Source organism: Oncorhynchus nerka, linkage group LG12 (assembly GCF_034236695.1).
Source record: "Oncorhynchus nerka isolate Pitt River linkage group LG12, Oner_Uvic_2.0, whole genome shotgun sequence".
NCBI classification, from domain to species: domain Eukaryota; kingdom Metazoa; phylum Chordata; class Actinopteri; order Salmoniformes; family Salmonidae; genus Oncorhynchus; species Oncorhynchus nerka.
The window spans coordinates 79,207,317-79,229,330 of NC_088407.1; the positions used below are offsets into that span (position 1 = coordinate 79,207,317).

The following is a 22,014-nucleotide window of genomic DNA, read 5'->3' on the forward strand; positions in this document are numbered from 1 at the left end:
GAAAGGGCCGACAACAGGGATGTTGGGAAAGGGTCGACAACAGGGATGTTGGGAAAGGGCCTACAACAGGGATGTTAGAAAAGGGCCTAGAACAGGGATGTTGGGAAAGGGCCGACAACAGGGATGTTGGGAAAGGGCCGACAACAGGGATGTTGGGAAAGGGCCGACAACAGGGATGTTAGAAAAGGGCCTAGAACAGGGATGTTGGGAAAGGGCCGACAACAGGATGTTGGGAAAGGGCCTACAACAGGGATGTTGGGAAAGGGCCGACAACAGGGATGTTGGGAAAGGGCCTAGAACAGGGATGTTGGGAAAGGGTCTACAACAGGGATGTTGGGAAAGGGCCGACAACAGGGATGTTGGGAAAGGGCCGACAACAGGGATGTTAGAAAAGTGCCTACAACAGGGATGTTAGAAAAGGGCCTAGAACAGGGATGTTGGGAAAGGGCCTACAACAGGGATGTTAGAAAAGGGCCTACAACAGGGATGTTGGGAAAGGGCCGACAACAGGGATGTTGGGAAAGGGTCTACAACAGGGATGTTGGGATAGGGCCGACAACAGGGATGTTGGGAAAGGGCCGACAACAGGGATGTTGGGAAAGGGTCTACAACAGGGATGTTGGCAAAGGGTCTACAACAGGGATGTTGGGAAAGGGCCGACAACAGGGATGTTGGGAAAGGGCCGACAACAGGGATGTTAGAAAAGGGCCTAGAACAGGGATGTTGGGAAAGGGCCTACAACAGGGATGTTAGAAAAGGGCCTACAACAGGGATGTTGGGAAAGGGCCGACAACAGGGATGTTGGGAAAGGGCCGACAACAGGGATGTTGGGAAAGGGTCTACAACAGGGATGTTGGGAAAGGGTCTACAACAGGGATGTTGGGAAAGGGCCGACAACAGGGATGTTGGGAAAGGGCCGACAACAGGGATGTTAGAAAAGGGCCTAGAACAGGGATGTTGGGAAAGGGCCGACAACAGGGATGTTGGGAAAGGGCCGACAACAGGGATGTTGGGAAAGGGCCGACAACAGGGATGTTGGGAAAGGGCCTACAACAGGGATGTTAGAAAAGGGCCTACAACAGGGATGTTGGGAAAGGGCTGACAACAGGGATGTTAGAAAAGGGCCTAGAACAGGGATGTTGGGAAAGGGTCTACAACAGGGATGTTGGGAAAGGGCAGACAACAGGGATGTTAGAAAAGGGCCTAGAACAGGGATGTTAGAAAAGGGCCTAGAACAGGGATGTTAGAAAAGGGCCTAGAACAGGGATGTTAGAAAAGGGCCTAGAACAGGGATGTTAGAAAAGGGCCTAGAACAGGGATGTTGGGAAAGGGTCTACAACAGGGATGTTGGGAAAGGGCCTACAACAGGGATGTTGGGAAAGGGCCTACAACAGGGATGTTGGGAAAGGGCCTACAACAGGGATGTTAGAAAAGGGCCTACAACAGGGATGTTAGAAAAGGGCCTAGAACAGGGATGTTGGGAAAGGGCCGACAACAGGGATGTTGGGAAAGGGCCTAGAACAGGGATGTTAGAAAAGGGCCTAGAACAGGGATGTTGGGAAAGGGTCTACAACAGGGATGTTGGGAAAGGGCCGACAACAGGGATGTTGGGAAAGGGCCGACAACAGGGATGTTAGAAAAGGGCCTAGAACAGGGATGTTGGGAAAGGGCCGACAACAGGATGTTGGGAAAGGGCCTATGTTAGAAAAGGGCCTACAACAGGGATGTTGGGAAAGGGCCGACAACAGGGATGTTGGGAAAGGGCCTAGAACAGGGATGTTGGGAAAGGGTCTACAACAGGGATGTTGGGAAAGGGCCGACAACAGGGATGTTGGGAAAGGGCCTAGAACAGGGATGTTGGGAAAGGGCCTACAACAGGGATGTTAGAAAAGGGCCTTACAACAGGGATGTTGGGAAAGGGCCGACAACAGGGATGTTGGGAAAGGGTCTACAACAGGGATGTTGGGATAGGGCCGACAACAGGGATGTTGGGAAAGGGCCGACAACAGGGATGTTGGGAAAGGGTCTACAACAGGGATGTTGGGAAAGGGTCTACAACAGGGATGTTGGGAAAGGGCCGACAACAGGGATGTTGGGAAAGGGCCGACAACAGGGATGTTAGAAAAGGGCCTAGAACAGGGATGTTGGGAAAGGGCCTACAACAGGGATGTTAGAAAAGGGCCTACAACAGGGATGTTGGGAAAGGGCTACAACAGGGATGTTGGGAAAGGGCCGACAACAGGGATGTTGGGAAAGGGTCTACAACAGGGATGTTGGGAAAGGGTCTACAACAGGGATGTTGGGAAAGGGCTACAACAGGGATGTTGGGAAAGGGCCGACAACAGGGATGTTGAAAAGGCCTAGAACAGGGATGTTGGGAAAGACAACAGGGATGTTGGGAAAGGGCCTACAACAGGGATGTTGGGAAAGGGCCTACAACAGGGATGTTAGAAAAGGGCCTACAACAGGGATGTTGGGAAAGGGCCGACAACAGGGATGTTAGAAAAGGGCCTAGAACAGGGATGTTGGGAAAGGGTCTACAACAGGGATGTTGGGAAAGGGCAGACAACAGGGATGTTGGGAAAGGGCCTAGAACAGGGATGTTGGGAAAGGGTCTACAACAGGGATGTTGGGAAAGGGCCGACAACAGGGATGTTGGGAAAGGGCCGACAACAGGGATGTTAGAAAAGGGCCTAGAACAGGGATGTTGGGAAAGGGCCGACAACAGGATGTTGGGAAAGGGCCTACAACAGGGATGTTAGAAAAGGGCCTACAACAGGGATGTTGGGAAAGGGCCGACAACAGGGATGTTGGGAAAGGGCCTAGAACAGGGATGTTGGGAAAGGGTCTACAACAGGGATGTTGGGAAAGGGCCGACAACAGGGATGTTGGGAAAGGGCCGACAACAGGGATGTTAGAAAAGGGGATGTTAGAAAGGGCCTAGAACAGGGATGTTGGGAAAGGGCCTACAACAGGGATGTTAGAAAAGGGCCTACAACAGGGATGTTGGGAAAGGGCCGACAACAGGGATGTTGGGAAAGGGTCTACAACAGGGATGTTGGGATAGGGCCGACAACAGGGATGTTGGGAAAGGGTCCGACAACAGGGATGTTGGGAAAGGGTCTACAACAGGGATGTTGGCAAAGGGTCTACAACAGGATGTTGGGAAAGGGCCGACAACAGGGATGTTGGGAAAGGGCAGGGATGTTGAAAAGGAACAGGGATGTTGGGAAAGGGCAAACAGGGATGTTGGGAAAGGGATGTTGGGAAAGGGTCTACAACAGGGATGTTGGGAAAGGGTCTACAACAGGGATGTTGGGAATGGGCCGACAACAGGGATGTTGGGAAAGGGCCGACAACAGGGATGTTAGAAAAGGGCCTAGAACAGGGATGTTGGGAAAGGGCCGACAACAGGGATGTTGGGAAAGGGCCGACAACAGGGATGTTGGGAAAGGGCCTACAACAGGGATGTTAGAAAAGGGCCTACAACAGGGATGTTGGGAAAGGGCTGACAACAGGGATGTTAGAAAAGGGCCTAGAACAGGGATGTTGGGAAAGGGTCTACAACAGGGATGTTGGGAAAGGGCAGACAACAGGGATGTTAGAAAAGGGCCTAGAACAGGGATGTTAGAAAAGGGCCTAGAACAGGGATGTTAGAAAAGGGCCTAGAACAGGGATGTTAGAAAAGGGCCTAGAACAGGGATGTTAGAAAAGGGCCTAGAACAGGGATGTTGGGAAAGGGTCTAGGGATGTTGGGAAAGGGCCTGTTACAACAGGGATGTTGGGAAAGGGCCGACAACAGGATGTTGGGATGTGCTGGGAAAGGGCCTACAACAGGGATGTTAGAAAAGGGCCTAGAACAGGGATGTTGGGAAAGGGCCGACAACAGGGATGTTGGGAAAGGGCCTACAACAGGGATGTTAGAAAAGGGCCTACAACAGGGATGTTAGAAAAGGGCCTAGAACAGGGATGTTGGGAAAGGGCCGACAACAGGGATGTTGGGAAAGGGCCTAGAACAGGGATGTTAGAAAAGGGCCTAGAACAGGGATGTTGGGAAAGGGTCTACAACAGGGATGTTGGGAAAGGGCCGACAACAGGGATGTTGGGAAAGGGCCGACAACAGGGATGTTAGAAAAGGGCCTAGAACAGGGATGTTGGGAAAGGGCCGACAACAGGATGTTGGGAAAGGGCCTACAACAGGGATGTTAGAAAAGGGCCTACAACAGGGATGTTGGGAAAGGGCCGACAACAGGGATGTTGGGAAAGGGTCTACAACAGGGATGTTGGGATAGGGCCGACAACAGGGATGTTGGGAAAGGGCCGACAACAGGGATGTTGGGAAAGGGGGATGTTGGCAAAGGGTCTACAACAGGGATGTTGGGAAAGGGCCGACAACAGGGATGTTGGGAAAGGGCCGACAACAGGGATGTTAGAAAAGGGCCTAGAACAGGGATGTTGGGAAAGGGCCTACAACAGGGATGTTAGAAAGGGCCTACAACAGGGATGTTGGGAAAGGGCCGACAACAGGGATGTTGGGAAAGGGCCGACAACAGGGATGTTGGGAAAGGGTCTACAACAGGGATGTTGGGAAAGGGTCTACAACAGGGATGTTGGGAAAGGGCCGAAACAGGGATGTTGGGAAAGGGCCGACAACAGGGATGTTAGAAAAGGGCCTAGAACAGGGATGTTGGGAAAGGGCCGACAACAGGGATGTTGGGAAAGGGATGTTGGGAAAGGGCCTAGAACAGGGATGTTGGGAAAGGGCAGGGATGTTGGGAAAGGGCCTACAACAGGGATGTTGGGAAAGGGCAGGGATGTTGGGAAAGGGCCTAGAACAGGATGTTAGAAAAGGGCCTACAACAGGGATGTTGGGAAAGGGCACAACAGGGATGTTAGAAAAGGGCCTAGAACAGGGATGTTGGGAAAGGGTCTACAACAGGGATGTTGGGAAAGGGCAGACAACAGGGATGTTAGAAAGGGATGTTAGGGCCTAGAACAGGGATGTTAGAAAAGGGCCTAGAACAGGGATGTTAGAAAAGGGCCTAGAACAGGGATGTTAGAAAGGGCCTAGGGGATGTTAGAAAAGGGCCTACAACAGGGATGTTAGAAAGGGCCTACAACAGGATGTTGGGAAAGAAAAGGGATGTTAGAAAGGGCAACAGGGATGTTGGGAAAGGGCCTACAACAGGGATGTTGGGAAAGGGCCTACAACAGGGATGTTAGAAAAGGGCCTACAACAGGGATGTTAGAAAAGGGCCTAGAACAGGGATGTTGGGAAAGGGCCGACAACAGGGATGTTGGGAAAGGGCCTAGAACAGGGATGTTAGAAAAGGGCCTAGAACAGGGATGTTGGGAAAGGGTCTACAACAGGGATGTTGGGAAAGGGCCGACAACAGGGATGTTGGGAAAGGGCCGACAACAGGGATGTTAGAAAAGGGCCTAGAACAGGGATGTTGGGAAAGGGCCGACAACAGGATGTTGGGAAAGGGCCTACAACAGGGATGTTAGAAAAGGGCCTACAACAGGGATGTTGGGAAAGGGCCGACAACAGGGATGTTGGGAAAGGGCCTAGAACAGGGATGTTGGGAAAGGGTCTACAACAGGGATGTTGGGAAAGGGCCGACAACAGGGATGTTGGGAAAGGGCCTAGAACAGGGATGTTGGGAAAGGGCCTACAACAGGGATGTTAGAAAAGGGCCTTACAACAGGGATGTTGGGAAAGGGCCGACAACAGGGATGTTGGGAAAGGGTCTACAACAGGGATGTTGGGATAGGGCCGACAACAGGGATGTTGGGAAAGGGCCTACAACAGGGATGTTGGGAAAGGGTCTACAACAGGGATGTTGGGAAAGGGTCTACAACAGGGATGTTGGGAAAGGGCCGACAACAGGGATGTTGGGAAAGGGCCGACAACAGGGATGTTAGAAAAGGGCCTAGAACAGGGATGTTGGGAAAGGGCCTGGGATGTTGGGAAAGGGTCTACAACAGGGATGTTGGGAAGGCCGACAACAGGGATGTTGGGAAAGGGCCGACAACAGGGATGTTAGAAAAGGGCCTAGAACAGGGATGTTGGGAAAGGGCCTACAACAGGGATGTTAGAAAGGGCCTATGTTGGGAACAGGGATGTTGGGAAAGGGCCGACAACAGGGATGTTGGGAAAGGGTCTACAACAGGGATGTTGGGAAACAGGGATGTTGGGAAAGGGCAACAGGGATGTTGGGAAAGGGTTAGAAAGGGCCTAGAACAGGGATGTTGGGAAAGTTGGGAAAGGGCCGACAACAGGGATGTTGGGAAAGGGCCTACAACAGGGATGTTAGAAAAGGGCCTACAACAGGGATGTTGGGAAAGGGCCGACAACAGGGATGTTAGAAAAGGGCCTAGAACAGGGATGTTGGGAAAGGGTCTACAACAGGGATGTTGGGAAAGGGCAGACAACAGGGATGTTGGGAAAGGGCCTAGAACAGGGATGTTGGGAAAGGGTCTACAACAGAGATGTTGGGAAAGGGCCGACAACAGGGATGTTGGGAAAGGGCCGACAACAGGGATGTTAGAAAAGGGCCTAGAACAGGGATGTTGGGAAAGGGCCGACAACAGGATGTTGGGAAAGGGCCTACAACAGGGATGTTAGAAAAGGGCCTACAACAGGGATGTTGGGAAAGGGCCGACAACAGGGATGTTGGGAAAGGGCCTAGAACAGGGATGTTGGGAAAGGGTCTACAACAGGGATGTTGGGAAAGGGCCGACAACAGGGATGTTGGGAAAGGGCCGACAACAGGGATGTTAGAAAAGTGCCTACAACAGGGATGTTAGAAAAGGGCCTAGAACAGGGATGTTGGGAAAGGGCCTACAACAGGGATGTTAGAAAAGGGCCTACAACAGGGATGTTGGGAAAGGGCCGACAACAGGGATGTTGGGAAAGGGTCTACAACAGGGATGTTGGGATAGGGCCGACAACAGGGATGTTGGGAAAGGGCCGACAACAGGGATGTTGGGAAAGGGTCTACAACAGGGATGTTGGGAAAGGGTCTACAACAGGGATGTTGGGAAAGGGCCGACAACAGGGATGTTGGGAAAGGGCCGACAACAGGGATGTTAGAAAAGGGCCTAGAACAGGGATGTTGGGAAAGGGCCTACAACAGGGATGTTAGAAAAGGGCCTACAACAGGGATGTTGGGAAAGGGCCGACAACAGGGATGTTGGGAAAGGGCCGACAACAGGGATGTTGGGAAAGGGTCTACAACAGGGATGTTGGGAAAGGGTCTACAACAGGGATGTTGGGAAAGGGCCGACAACAGGGATGTTGGGAAAGGGCCGACAACAGGGATGTTAGAAAAGGGCCTAGAACAGGGATGTTGGGAAAGGGCCGACAACAGGGATGTTGGGAAAGGGCCGACAACAGGGATGTTGGGAAAGGGCCTACAACAGGGATGTTAGAAAAGGGCCTACAACAGGGATGTTGGGAAAGGGCCGACAACAGGGATGTTAGAAAAGGGCCTAGAACAGGGATGTTGGGAAAGGGTCTACAACAGGGATGTTGGGAAAGGGCAGACAACAGGGATGTTAGAAAAGGGCCTAGAACAGGGATGTTAGAAAAGGGCCTAGAACAGGGATGTTAGAAAAGGGCCTAGAACAGGGATGTTAGAAAAGGGCCTAGAACAGGGATGTTAGAAAAGGGCCTAGAACAGGGATGTTGGGAAAGGGTCTACAACAGGGATGTTAGAAAAGGGCCGACAACAGGGATGTTAGAAAAGGGCCTACAACAGGGATGTTGGGAAAGGGCCGACAACAGGATGTTGGGAAAGGGCCTAGAACAGGGATGTTGGGAAAGGGCCTACAACAGGGATGTTAGAAAAGGGCCTACAACAGGGATGTTGGGAAAGGGCAGGGATGTTGGGAAAGGGCCTACAACAGGATGTTGGGAAAGGGCCTAGAACAGGGATGTTGGGAAAGGGCCTACAACAGGGATGTTAGAAAAGGGCCTACAACAGGGATGTTAGAAAAGGGCGTACAACAGGGATGTTGGGAAAGGGTCTACAACAGGGATGTTGGGAAAGGGTCTACAACAGGGATGTTGGGAAAGGGCCGACAACAGGGATGTTAGAAAAGGGCCTAAACAGGGATGTTGGGAAAGGGCCGACAACAGGATGTTGGGAAAGGGCCTACAACAGGGATGTTAGAAAGGGCCTAAAAGGGCCCTACAACAGGGATGTTGGGAAAGGGCCTAGAACAGGGATGTTGGGAAAGGGTCTACAACAGGGATGTTGGGAAAGGGTCTACAACAGGGATGTTGGGAAAGGGCCTACAACAGGGATGTTGGGAAAGGGATGTTGGGAAAGGGCCGACAACAGGGATGTTGGGAAAGGGTCTACAACAGGGATGTTGGGAAAGGGCCGAAACAGGGATGTTGGGAAGGGCCGACAACAGGGATGTTGGGAAAGGGTCTACAACAGGGATGTTGGGAAAGGGCCGACAACAGGGATGTTGGGAAAGGGCCAACAGGGATGTTGGGAAAGGGTCTACAACAGGGATGTTAGAAAAGGGCCTAGAACAGGGATGTTGGGAAAGGGCCTAAACAGGGATGTTAGAAAAGGGCCTACAACAGGGATGTTGGGAAAGGGTCCACAACAGGGATGTTGGGAAAGGGCCGACAACAGGGATGTTGGGATGTTGGGAAAGGGCCGACAACAGGGATGTTAGAAAAGGGCCTAGAACAGGGATGTTGGGAAAGGGCCGACAACAGGGATGTTGGGAAAGGGCCGACAACAGGGATGTTGGGAAAGGGCCTACAACAGGGATGTTAGAAAAGGGCCTACAACAGGGATGTTGGGAAAGGGCCGACAACAGGGATGTTAGAAAAGGGCCTAGAACAGGGATGTTGGGAAAGGGTCTACAACAGGGATGTTGGGAAAGGGCAGACAACAGGGATGTTAGAAAAGGGCCTAGAACAGGGATGTTAGAAAAGGGCCTAGAACAGGGATGTTAGAAAAGGGCCTAGAACAGGGATGTTAGAAAAGGGCCTAGAACAGGGATGTTAGAAAAGGGCCTAGGACAGGGATGTTAGAAAAGGGCCTAGAACAGGGATGTTAGAAAAGGGCCTAGAACAGGGATGTTGGGAAAGGGTCTACAACAGGGATGTTAGAAAAGGGCCGACAACAGGGATGTTAGAAAAGGGCCTACAACAGGGATGTTGGGAAAGGGCCTACAACAGGGATGTTGGGAAAGGGCCGACAACAGGATGTTGGGAAAGGGCCTAGAACAGGGATGTTGGGAAAGGGCCTACAACAGGGATGTTAGAAAAGGGCCTACAACAGGGATGTTGGGAAAGGGCCTACAACAGGGATGTTGGGAAAGGGTCTACAACAGGGATGTTGGGAAAGGGTCTACAACAGGGATGTTGGGAAAGGGCCGACAACAGGGATGTTGGGAAAGGGCCTACAACAGGGATGTTGGGAAAGGGCCTACAACAGGGATGTTGGGAAAGGGCCTACAACAGGGATGTTGGGGGCCTAAACAGGGATGTTGGGAAAGGGCCGACAACAGGGATGTTGGGAAAGGGCCGACAACAGGATGGGAAAGGGCCTACAACAGGGATGTTAGAAAAGGGCCTACAACAGGGATGTTGGGAAAGGGCAAACAGGGATGTTGGGGAAGGGTGTTGGGAAAGGGTCTACAACAGGGATGTTGGGAAAGGGCCGACAACAGGGATGTTGGGAAAGGGCCGACAACAGGGATGTTAGAAAAGGGCCTAGAACAGGGATGTTGGGAAAGGGCAGGGATGTTAGAAAAGGGCCTACAACAGGGATGTTGGGAAAGGGTCGACAACAGGGATGTTGGGAAAGGGCCTACAACAGGGATGTTAGGAAAGGGTCTACAACAGGGATGTTGGGAAAGGGCCGACAACAGGGATGTTGGGAAAGGGCCGACAACAGGGATGTTGAAAAGGGCCTAGAACAGGGATGTTGGGAAAGGGCCGACAACAGGGATGTTGGGAAAGGGCCTACAACAGGGATGTTGGGAAAGGGCCGACAACAGGGATGTTGGAAAGGGCACAACAGGGATGTTGGGAAAGGGCCTACAACAGGGATGTTAGAAAAGGGCCTAGAACAGGGATGTTGGGAAAGGGTCTACAACAGGGATGTTGGGAAAGGGCCGACAACAGGGATGTTGGGAAAGGGCCGACAACAGGGATGTTAGAAAAGGGCCTAAACAGGGATGTTGGGAAAGGGCCTACAACAGGGATGTTAGAAAAGGGCCTACAACAGGGATGTTAGAAAGGGCCTACAACAGGGATGTTGGGAAAGGGTTGGGAAAGGGCACAACAGGGATGTTGGGAAAGGGTCTACAACAGGGATGTTGGGAAAGGGCCTACAACAGGGATGTTGGGAAAGGGCCTAAAGGGCCTACAACAGGGATGTTGGGAAAGGGCCGACAAACAGGGATGTTAGAAAAGGGCCTAGAACAGGGATGTTGGGAAAGGGTCTACAACAGGGATGTTGGGAAAGGGCAGACAACAGGGATGTTAGAAAAGGGCCTAGAACAGGGATGTTAGAAAAGGGCCTAGAACAGGGATGTTAGAAAAGGGCCTAGAACAGGGATGTTAGAAAAGGGCCTAGAACAGGGATGTTAGAAAAGGGCCAGGGATGAACAACAGGGATGTTAAAGGGCCGACCTAATGTTGGGAAAGGGCCTAGGGATGTTGGGAAAGGGTCAGGGATGTTGGGAAAGGGCCTACAACAGGGATGTTGGGAAAGGGGATGTTGGGAAAGGGTCTACAACAGGGATGTTGGGAAAGGGCCGACAACAGGGATGTTAGAAAAGGGCCTACAACAGGGATGTTGGGAAAGGGCCGACAACAGGATGTTGGGAAAGGGCCTAGAACAGGGATGCTGGGAAAGGGCCTACAACAGGGATGTTAGAAAAGGGCCTAGAACAGGGATGTTGGGAAAGGGCCGACAACAGGGATGTTGGGAAAGGGCCTACAACAGGGATGTTAGAAAAGGGCCTGTTCAGGGATGAAAAGGGCCTACAACAGGGAACAGGGATGTTGGGAAAGGGCCTAGAACAGGGATGTTGGGAAAGGGCCGACAACAGGGATGTTGGGAAAGGGCCTACAACAGGGATGTTAGAAAAGGGCCTACAACAGGGATGTTGGGAAAGGGCCTACAACAGGGATGTTGGGAAAGGGCCGACAACAGGGATGTTGGGAAAGGGCCTAGAACAGGGATGTTGGAAAAGGGCCTAGGGATGTTAGAAAAGGGCAAACAGGGATGTTGGGAAAGGGCCTACAACAGGGATGTTGGGAAAGGGCCTACAACAGGGATGTTGGGAAAGGGCCTACAACAGGGATGTTAGAAAAGGGCCTACAACAGGGATGTTGGGAAAGGGCCTACAACAGGGATGTTGGGAAAGGGCCTACAACAGGGATGTTGGGAAAGGGCCTACAACAGGGATGTTGGGAAAGGGTTGGGAAAGGGCCTAGAACAGGGATGTTGGGAAAGGGCCTACAACAGGGATGTTGGGAAAGGGCCGACAACAGGGATGTTGGGAAAGGGCCTACAACAGGGATGTTGGGAAAGGGTCTACAACAGGGATGTTGGGAAAGGGCCTACAACAGGGATGTTGGGAAAGGGCCGACAACAGGGATGTTGGGAAAGGGCCTACAACAGGGATGTTGGGAAAGGGCCAGGGGGAGAAACGTACAGGGATGTTGGGAAAGGGCCTACAACAGGGATGTTGGGAAAGGGTCTACAACAGGGATGTTGGGAAAGAAACAGGGTTGGGAAAGGCCGACAACAGGGATGTTGGGAAAGGGCCGACAACAGGGATGTTGGAAAGGGCCTAGAACAGGGATGTTGGGAAAGGGCCTACAACAGGGATGTTGGGAAAGGGCCTACAACAGGGATGTTGGGAAAGGGTCTACAACAGGGATGTTGGGAAAGGGTCTACAACAGGGATGTTGGGAAAGGGCCGACAACAGGGATGTTTGGAAAAGGGATGTTGGGAAGAAAGGGCCTAGAACAGGGATGTTAGAAAAGGGCCTACAACAGGGTTGGGGGCCTAGATGTTGGGAAAGGGCCGACAACAGGGATGTTGGGAAAGGGCCGACAACAGGGATGTTGGGAAAGGGCCTACAACAGGGATGTTAGAAAAGGGCCTACAACAGGGATGTTGGGAAAGGGCCGACAACAGGGATGTTAGAAAAGGGCCTAGAACAGGGATGTTGGGAAAGGGTCTACAACAGGGATGTTGGGAAAGGGCAGACAACAGGGATGTTAGAAAAGGGCCTAGAACAGGGATGTTAGAAAAGGGCCTAGAACAGGGATGTTAGAAAAGGGCCTAGAACAGGGATGTTAGAAAAGGGCCTAGAACAGGGATGTTAGAAAAGGGCCTGTGTTAGAAAAGGGCCTAGAACAGGGATGTTAGAAAAGGGCCTAGAACAGGGATGTTGGGAAAGGGTCTACAACAGGGATGTTAGAAAAGGGCCGACAACAGGGATGTTAGAAAAGGGCCTAAACAGGGATGTTGGGAAAGGGCCTACAACAGGGATGTTGGGAAAGGGCCGACAACAGGATGTTGGGAAAGGGCCTACAACAGGGATGTTAGAAAAGGGCCTACAACAGGGATGTTGGGAAAGGGCCTACAACAGGGATGTTGGGAAAGGGCCGACAACAGGGATGTTGGGAAAGGGCCTACAACAGGGATGTTTGGGAAAGGGTCTACAACAACAGGGATGTTGGGAAAGGGCCAACAGGGAAACAGGGATGTTGGAAAGGGTCTACAACAGGGATGTTGGGAAAGGGTCTACAACAGGGATGTTGGGAAAGGGCCTAGAACAGGGATGTTGGGAAAGGGCCTACAACAGGGATGTTGGGAGAAAAGGGCCTAGAACAGGGATGTTAGAAAAGGGCCTAGAAGGGATGTTGGGAAAGGGTCTACAACAGGGATGTTGGGAAAGGGCCGACAAACAGGGATGTTGGGAAAGGGCCTACAACAGGGATGTTGGGAAAGGGTCCAACAGGGATGTTGGGAAAGGGCAACAGGGATGTTGGGAAAGGGCCTAGGGGATGTTGGGAAAGGGCCTAAACAGGGCCTAGAACAGGGATGTTAGGGAAAGGGTCTACAACAGGGATGTTGGGAAAGGGATGTTGGGAAAGGGCCGACAACAGGGATGTTAGAAAAGGGCCTGGGAACAGGGATGTTGGAAAGGGCCTACAACAGGGATGTTGGGAAAGGGCCTACAACAGGGATGTTGGGAAAGGGCCTACAACAGGGATGGGCCAACAGGGATGTTGAAAAGGGCCTACAACAGGGATGTTGGGAAAGGGCCGACAACAGGGATGTTAGAAAAGGGCCTAACAGGGATGTTGGGAAAGGGTCTACAACAGGGATGTTGGGAAAGGGCCTACAACAGGGATGTTAGAAAAGGGCCTACAACAGGGATGTTGGGAAAGGGCCGACAACAGGGAAAAGGGCCTACAACAGGGATGTTGGGAAAGGGCCTACAACAGGGATGTTAGAAAGGGCCTAGAACAGGGATGTTGGGAAAGGGCCGACAACAGGGATGTTGGGAAAGGGCCTACAACAGGGATGTTGGGAACAGGGATGTTGGGAAAGGGCCGACAACAGGGATGTTGGGAAAGGGCCTACAACAGGGATGTTGGGAAAGGGCCTACAACAGGGATGTTGGGAAAGGGCCGACAACAGGGATGTTGGGAAAGGGCCGACAACAGGGATGTTAGAAAAGGGCCTAGAACAGGGATGTTGGGAAAGGAAGGGCCGACAACAGGGTTGGGAAGGGCCTACAACAGGGATGTTAGAAAAGGGCCTACAACAGGGATGTTGGGAAAGAAAAGGGCCTAGAACAGGGATGTTGGGAAAGGGCCTAGACAACAGGGATGTTGGGAAAGGGCCTGTTACCTAGAACAGGGATGTTGGGAAAGGGCCGACAACAGGATGTTGGGAAGGGCCTACAACAGGGATGTTAGAAAAGGGCCTAGAACAGGGATGTTGGGAAAAGGGCCGACAACAGGGATGTTGGGAAAGGGCCTAGAACAGGGATGTTGGGAAAGGGTCTACAACAGGGATGTTGGGAAAGGGCCGACAACAGGGATGTTGGGAAAGGGCCTAGAATAGGGATGTTGGGAAAGGGCCGACAACAGGGATGTTATAAAAGGGCCTAGAACAGGGATGTTGGGAAAGGGTCTACAACAGGGATGTTAGAAAAGGGCCTACAACAGGGATGTTCATTTACCTGTGGCTTTAGGTTCTACCTGGCAGCTGAGAGAACCAGAGTGAATTAAGGACATCTTCGGGGGGCCATTGACGTTGTCTTCAGACAGCTACGTCGTTCTGACACGTCTAACTTTCCTAAGACAACGATGCCATGTGGTGAATAGACTTCTAACCCAGCCAGCAGACTTTGATATACGCTGCTAAGGTGACAGGCTATTGTGACAAGCTCAGCTAGCCCACAAGTGTCTAACTACAGGTCAGGTAGAACTCTTATGAATGATTGAGGAGATCCACTGGTCCTGTGTTGCCGAGTGGCTTTGTTTTTTCTGTCGATGCCAAGGTGACTGTGGCTGTAGTCTCTCTCGTCTCCTATGTGCTGAGATTACTCTGACTTTTGGCTCGCCCACAGGAACACGTTATTGAATGATTGCTCCAGTGTCACTCACTGTGTTTCCCTCTAGATGTGGAGCAGAAGGAGGATGGAGGTGATACAGCCAAGAAACAGGTAAGTCATCCACTGTCTTCATTATACTGTGTTACATCATCAATCAATCAATCCATCCATCCATCCATCAACCAGTCAATCAGTCAGCCCACTTCTCCAGCTCCTCGCATCAATTTAACAATGGTAGAATCTCCCTCCAGCCGATGCTTACATCAATCCTATGGAGGATCTAGTCTAACATTCAGACTGCTGTACACAAGTACACCCTCCTGGAAAAGTTTGGAGAAATGGGATGTATCCTCTTCAGACTGACCTTTGGGGGTTGTGATGTTAGCTGGTGATGATGCTGAACTAGGGGGAAGTGCTGTTCTCCTTTTACAATATCATTTGTACAATATCATGACGTCCTGGACTTTTGAAAGAAATGGTACCTATTGGCATATAGATCTGAGATATCAAATACACTTGGTGCCCAGTCCGACATGAGAAGGTCCTTGCGTTGGCCAATGACTTAAGCGGGCTCGCCAAACCAGGCAGTGATTGGTAGAGTGAGACAGTATAGTGGGTTGCCAGGGCTCTGGAAGAGACCGTTTGTGTTCCTTGCTGTTTGACCAGTCACACATTGTCTGCATTGGGCTGCAGTTTTGTCAATGAGTCATCATCCTTTTCTGGAGCACCCCCCCTACGCAGCCCCCCTCCGCCCACACCCCAAAAAGGACAAAGAGCAAAATATTGCTTCTCCGGCTAACTAGCAACAGTACTAGCCAGCAGTTTCAGCAGTGATAGCATGAAACTGTTTGCCTGAGTCATCTTCCTCCTCTACAACCTTGCAAAAAGCAGAACAAACAAACAGAAAACAAGTACGTTAGTTAATATCTTTATTCCGGTGTTCTTCTTTGTATACCTTTAAACAGGGAGTTGGAGGCCCTGGGACAGGCAGGCTGCGTGGCTCCGTCAGTCTGCGTCAGAGGCCCATTCCCAGAGTAACCTTCCAGGCCGGGGACCCATATTACATTAGCAAGAGGACCAGGGAGGAGTGGCTGGCCAAGTGGAAGATGGAGGTGAGTACAGTACCTCCCACTGGATGGCTGGCTAGCCACTGTCTCAGGCAGGGTTAGACTCTTAAGGGTGCCCAATGTGTCTTGGGGGTGCCCAATGTGTCTTAGGGGTGCCCAATGTGTCTTAGGGGTGCCCAATGTGTCTTAGGGGTGCCCGATGTGTCTTTGGGGTGCCCGATGTGTCTTAGGGGTGCCCAATGTGTCTTAGGGGTGTCCAATGTGTCTTAGGGGTGCCCAATGTGTCTTTGGGGTGCCCAATGTGTCTTAGGGGTGCCCAATGTGTCTTAGGGGTGCCCAATGTGTCTTGGGGGTGCCCAATGTGTCTTGGGGGTCCCCAATGTATCTTGGGGGTTCCCAATATGTCTTGGAGGTGCCCAATGTTTCTTGGAGGTGCCCAATGTGTCTTGGGAGTTCCCAATGTGTTGTGGGGGTGCCCAATGTGTCTTGGGGGTTCCCTTGGGGTGCCCAATGAGCCCTGGGGGTGCCCAATGTGTCTTGGGGGTGCCCAATGTTGATATCTTTCACAATTGTGGGGCTTATGTGTGGGCTCTAGGACTGACTCCAAAGATTTGAATCATTGGGTTTCAGCCCTAGTGGGCCCTGATTTGTTATGGAGATGATTTGTTCCCAGTCCTCTCTAGCCATCCTGTTATTCAAACCTGGTTTCAGGGACCACAAATAGTCCAGAGCTGTCTGGCAGGGTTACCAAGATTCCAATAGGCCAATAGACAGGGCATTCTCAACAAAGTGGGACGGTATTTGTTGGGTTCTCTCACAGCCAAGTGTATTTGATAGGTCATTGATATATCAAAGAGATACCATTTATTTCATTGTTTTTGTAGGTTGGTTGAGTTCACAGTTTCCTTCCTGTCTTTGTAGGACCTACTTCAGGGCACCATTGTTGACCAATGATAAATGACCGCTATGTTGTTGCTCACTTTTGTGCTTTGTTGCCTCAGTTTGGTTCCCACTATACAGCCCAAAGTCACATTATAGGCATGGACTTGCACCAGTTAAAGACTAATCTTGCCCCCACCTGAATCCAAACTGGGCTTAAGTTTATTAGCCATGTAATGAACTAATTGGAAATTGGAGAAAACCAAGTTAATCTACAACATCGAGACTAATAAAGTTAATTTACGATATCAAGACTAATAAAGTTAATTTACGATATCAAGACTAATAAAGTTAATTTACGATATCAAGACTAATTAAGTTCATTTATGATATCAAGACTAATAAAGTTAATTTACGATATCAAGACTAATTAAGTTAATTTACGATATCGAGACTAATTAAGTTAATTTACGGTATCAAGGCTAATTAAGTTAATTTACGATATCAAGACTAATTAAGTTAATTTACGATATCAAGACTAATTAAGTTCATTTACAATATCGAGACTAATAAGCACATTCTTCTGTTGTTACAACCACTTTATTATAGTTTATGTTGCAGTAATGTGGCTGCCAAATGTACATCCCTTTAACAGGCTATTGCATTGGTAGTTTCTGAAATCATGCCTCCTCCTGAATGTGACTACACAGCATTCCTACTCACCCAATGTGATGTAATGTACTCTACTGCTAATTCAAGCTGTGGGATTTCATTTCAGATCATTAATAACTCTTTCTCAATACAATATGTCATAAATCCTTAGAAATGTTTCCCTCCCACTCTATCTCTTTCTCTCTCATCCCTCCTCCCCTCTGTCTCTACCTCCCTACCCCCTCCTCGCTATCCCTCTCTCTCATCCCTCCTCCCCTCTGTCTCTACCTCCCTACCCCCTCCTCTCTATCCCTCTCTCTCATCGCTCCTCCCCCTCTGTCTCTACCTCCCTACCCCCTCCTCTCTATCCCTCTCTCTCATCCCTCCTCCCCTCTGTCTCTACCTCCCTCCCTATCTCTTTCTCTCTATCCCTCTCTCCCATCCCTCCTCCCCTCTGTCTCTACCTCCCTCCCTATCTCTTTCTCTCTATCCCTCTCTCCCAACCCTCCTCCCCTCTGTCTCTACCTCCCTCCCTATCTCTTTCTCTCTATCCCTCTCTCCCATCCCTCCTCCCCTCTGTCTCTACCTACCTACCCCTCCTCTCTCTCTCCTCTCTCTCTCTCTCTCTCTCTCCTTCCTTCCTTCCTTCCTTCCTTCCTTCCTTCCTTCCTTCCTTCCTTCCTTCCTTCCTTCCTTCCTTCCTTCCTTCCTTCCTTCCTTCCTTTCCTTCCTTCCTACTCCCCTCTCTCTCCCTCCCTCCTCCCCCTCCATCCCTCCTCCTCTCTCTTTCTAACTCCCCTTCTCTCCATCCTTCCCCCTCTCTCTCCCTCCCTCCCTCGCTCTCTTGCTCTCCCCTCCCTCTCCTCTCTCTCTCTCCCTTTTTCTCCTTCCTTCCTTCCTTCCTTCCTTCCTTCCCCCCCTCTCTCTCCTTCCTCTTCACATCAGACTATAATACTCCTGGTAGTAAGGCCAGAACTTGTAGTGAGACTGTCACTGTTACGTAATGAGTGGCTGTGTCCATGGCAACAAGATGGGGGCTACCATTTCGTCTCTCACCCCACCCCTCCAAACCTCAGCCCTGCCATTGGAGCAGGCTTGGGAAGAACCCATAAGAGTGTCTGGTGGGGGGAATTATTTGCAAATTAGCAGGACATGCTGGGGTCTGGCGAGTGAAACGTGGTAAAGAACCACAGAAACAGGCAGCTGAGGTTAGGCACCGCAGTTCTCATTTTACAAAAATAGAAGCAGATTTTCTTTCAACTAGCGGCTTTAAAAATCATAAGATAACATAAAGAGGGCATTTCATAAAATAAGCATGTGTTAGAAGAAATAGTCAGTATATTGTGATATACATTTTATTTCTTTGTGAGAACATTTGCATAAGGATGGATTTGTTGTGATGGCATTGCAGAAGCCCTTTTCCCAGGACTAAACAGAAGAGGTAAAGAATAAGCTGGCTGGTTTGGCTGTTGTTGTTGTTGTTGTTGCTGCTGCTGGGGACAAGGCATCAGGTTCACCGTGATTCTGGAGTTGACTGAGAAGGAAAGGAGCTGTCTGAACTGAAAGGGTTAGCTTAAAGGGGAATAATTCCTTTCTACTCTGTTCTTCCGTTTCTCCCAGAGAAAGAGAGGGATCACTCTTTTTAAGTTCCTTGTCTTACAGTGGACTTTTCTCTCCTTCCTCCCACCCCTCATTCTTCTCCTAACCCCTCCCCCAGCCCCAGCTATGGATATGAGGATGAAGATGAGGTTTGCAGCATATTTCCAGCACTGTTTGCAAGGCAGCCTCTTGGCTCTCTGCCAACATTTTGCAAGTCCTCTCTAGCCAACCAGAATTCCTGTCTTCAGTCACCTGACCCTGAATTTCCAGACAAAGAAATGTTCATGCTTCTTTCTTTATTTTTATTGAGTGATCTCCTCTACCCCAGGAGTGGGGGGTAAATAAATTGCAGCCCCCACATTGGATTAAAAGGATTGTGTGCCGGCGTGTATGGGTATGTGCATTGCATTATTTGTTTGCTAACATTGTGGTGGAGAGCGTGCATTAGACATGAACCCGCATACAGCAAGAGGAATATGCTGACTTCGGGTATTTCCACTAGAGTTGCTACTGCCCATCTGTTGTCTCTCAGCAGCTTAAAGGGAAACACTCTCTTTATGAAAGGAAAGTGAAAGCAGTGATTTTCACAAGTGCAGAGAAAACTTTTTTTTATTTTTTTTTTTTTTTATGAGAATAATGTGATCCTCAGGGGGGAATGTGCATAAACTGTTTCCTGTTTTACAGCAGTAACACTAAGAGTTTTTAATGCACACATTAGCTGTGTTTTCTTGTGTTTTTACTATTTTTTTCCCCGGGAGGGTTTGGTTTTCTTCCCAGTTTAGATAAGCTACTTGCTTACACAATACATGACACTTTTATGTACATTATCAGCCACCCGTTCTAGATCAGAATAGTTCTAAAAGCATTATACTTATGTTTCTGACAGACGGTTTAGCAGCTGTAGAGTTCGTAGTGTAAAGATTGAATATCTGAACCGGTTGAACTGGGAAGACGTTCAATGCTAGGCCTCAACCCTTCTCTCTGTCATGTGGACTGTTTTAAGTCTACATTTTACACTGTAGTCATTTAGCAGACACTCTTATCTAGAGCCACTTAATAAAGTAAATAGGTGGGACAACCACATATTACAGGCATAGTAAGTAGAAGGGGGGATATGCTTAATGGAAATTCCTTGTAAGATGATTAAAAGATTTTCAAGTCCTTTTGAAAGTAATTTGACCAAGCTCATCGGGTGGCAGTTTTAACAATACCACTTGTGTATTCATAGTGAACTATGTTCATGTATTCATGACTGACCCTGGAATATTATTCCTACTTGCCTCCTAAAAGGACCCAATACAATGGGGACCAGATGGCGTCTTTCAGTGTGTGTGTGTGTGTGTGTGTGTGTGTGTGTGTGTGTGTGTGGCATTTGTTATGTGTGTGTGTGTGCTTGGGCATGTGCGAATGTGTGTGTGTATCTGAGTGACCCCGCGCCTGGGCCAGTAATAAAATACACAGCCATTGTGGGGCATTATGACAACGATTAGGGCTAATGAATACTGTTACCACATTGCTACACACGGCTCTGCTGTGTTCATCTGTGTGTTAAGGTGTTTCAGGGTTAATTACCTGCCTGAAAGCAGCTATGATCATGATCTGATGATCCTAACAGTCTGTTTACTATAATGTTGAATCACATTATTCATTTTAGCTTACAACTCTCTGGGAATCCCAATTGATTTCTTCCTGTGTGGGGAAAGAAATGGTTGTGTTTTATTAATGCTTTACAAATACCAACCCAGTTGGTCATACAGTATACAGTAATTCAATGTTCCTGACTACAGAGTAGACGTGTTGGAGATCTTTGTGTCAGAGAAATGACTTGGTCAAATCCTTGACCATACCTGTATATTAACCGTGTAGTTGTCTATTTCATCTGGTAACACTAGACATGAAGCTGCTATTATGTGTGGAAACTGTTATAGATCCAGTCTATGGATAAGAAACAGCTCTTATTATTTGTCTAGGAACTGGGGGCCTCATGGGGTACTGAACAACAAACACGTGACAAGAGAGGTTGACTTCTGCAAAATGTCTCTACAGTCAGGATGTCAGTCAGAGGAGTGGAGGGCTTTTCCACCGATTAACTACTAACCTACTAATCTCAACCAGGTGCAGTTAGTAGTTAGCAGTTAGCTGATAACAGTTAGCAGTTAGTAGTTAGCAGTTAGCTGATAACAGTTAGCAGTTATCTGATAACAGTTAACAGGTAGCTGATAACAGTTAGCAGTTAGTAGTTAGCATTTAGCTGATAACAGTTAGCAGTTAGCTGATATCAGTTAGCAGTTAGTAGTTAGCATTTAGCTGATAACAGTTAGCAGTTAGTAGTTAGCAGTTAGCTGATAACAGTTAGCAGTTAGTAGTTAGCAGTTATCTGATAACAGTTAGCTGATAGCTGATAACAGTTAGCAGTTAGTAGTTAGCATTTAGCTGATAACAGTTAGCAGTTATCTGATAACAGTTAACAGGTAGCTGATTACAGTTATCAGTTAATAGTTAGCAGTTAGCTGATAACAGTTAGCATTTAGCTGATAACAGTTAGCAGTTAGTAGTTAGCATTTAGCTGATAACAGTTAGCAGTTAGTAGTTAGCATTTAGCTGATAACAGTTAGCCGTTAGTAGTTAGCAGTTAGCTGATAACAGTTAGCAGTTAGTAGTTAGCATTTAGCTGATAACAGTTAGCAGTTATCTGATAACAGTTAGCTGATAGCTGATAACAGTTAGCAGTTAGTAGTTAGCATTTAGCTGATAACAGTTAGCAGTTATCTGATAACAGTTAACAGGTAGCTGATTACAGTTATCAGTTAATAGTTAGCAGTTAGCTGATAACAGTTAGCAGTTATCTGATAACAGTTAGCAGTTAGTAGTTAGCATTTAGCTGATAACAGATAGCAGTTACTAGTTAGCAGTTAGTTGATAACAGTTAGCTGATAGCAGTTAGCTGATAGCAGTTAGTCGTTTCTCCATTGTTGCTTATGTTTGCCTTCTTTCCTGTGTGCAGTACAGTACTGTATATATTTGAGACAAGTTTAGTGTGTAGGACAGTATGTCTGTATGGTACATTATACCAACACTCAGCATCTTTTTAACATCAAAGATACCATTTACCAGGAGTAGCTACTTTTCCTTCCTACTGGTCTTATTGTTAGTATCCATTCATGGTGTCATTTTCTATGTTGATCTCTGAGT

The 22,014-nt window shown here is 49.1% G+C and overlaps 1 protein-coding gene across 6 annotated transcripts in view; it reads left to right on the forward strand.

Moving 5' to 3' along the window:
• The window catches only part of LOC115138843 (DNA (cytosine-5)-methyltransferase 3A-like), an 84,611-nt gene that overhangs the window by 21,340 nt on the left and 41,257 nt on the right, over positions 1-22,014 (forward strand). For all 6 annotated transcript variants that reach the window (XM_065025818.1, XM_065025820.1, XM_065025819.1 and 3 more), the window contains 2 exons: positions 14,694-14,737; positions 15,592-15,738. In XM_065025818.1, coding sequence (XP_064881890.1) covers positions 14,694-14,737; positions 15,592-15,738 — 191 coding nt within the window. The remainder of the gene's footprint in view (positions 1-14,693; positions 14,738-15,591; positions 15,739-22,014) is intronic.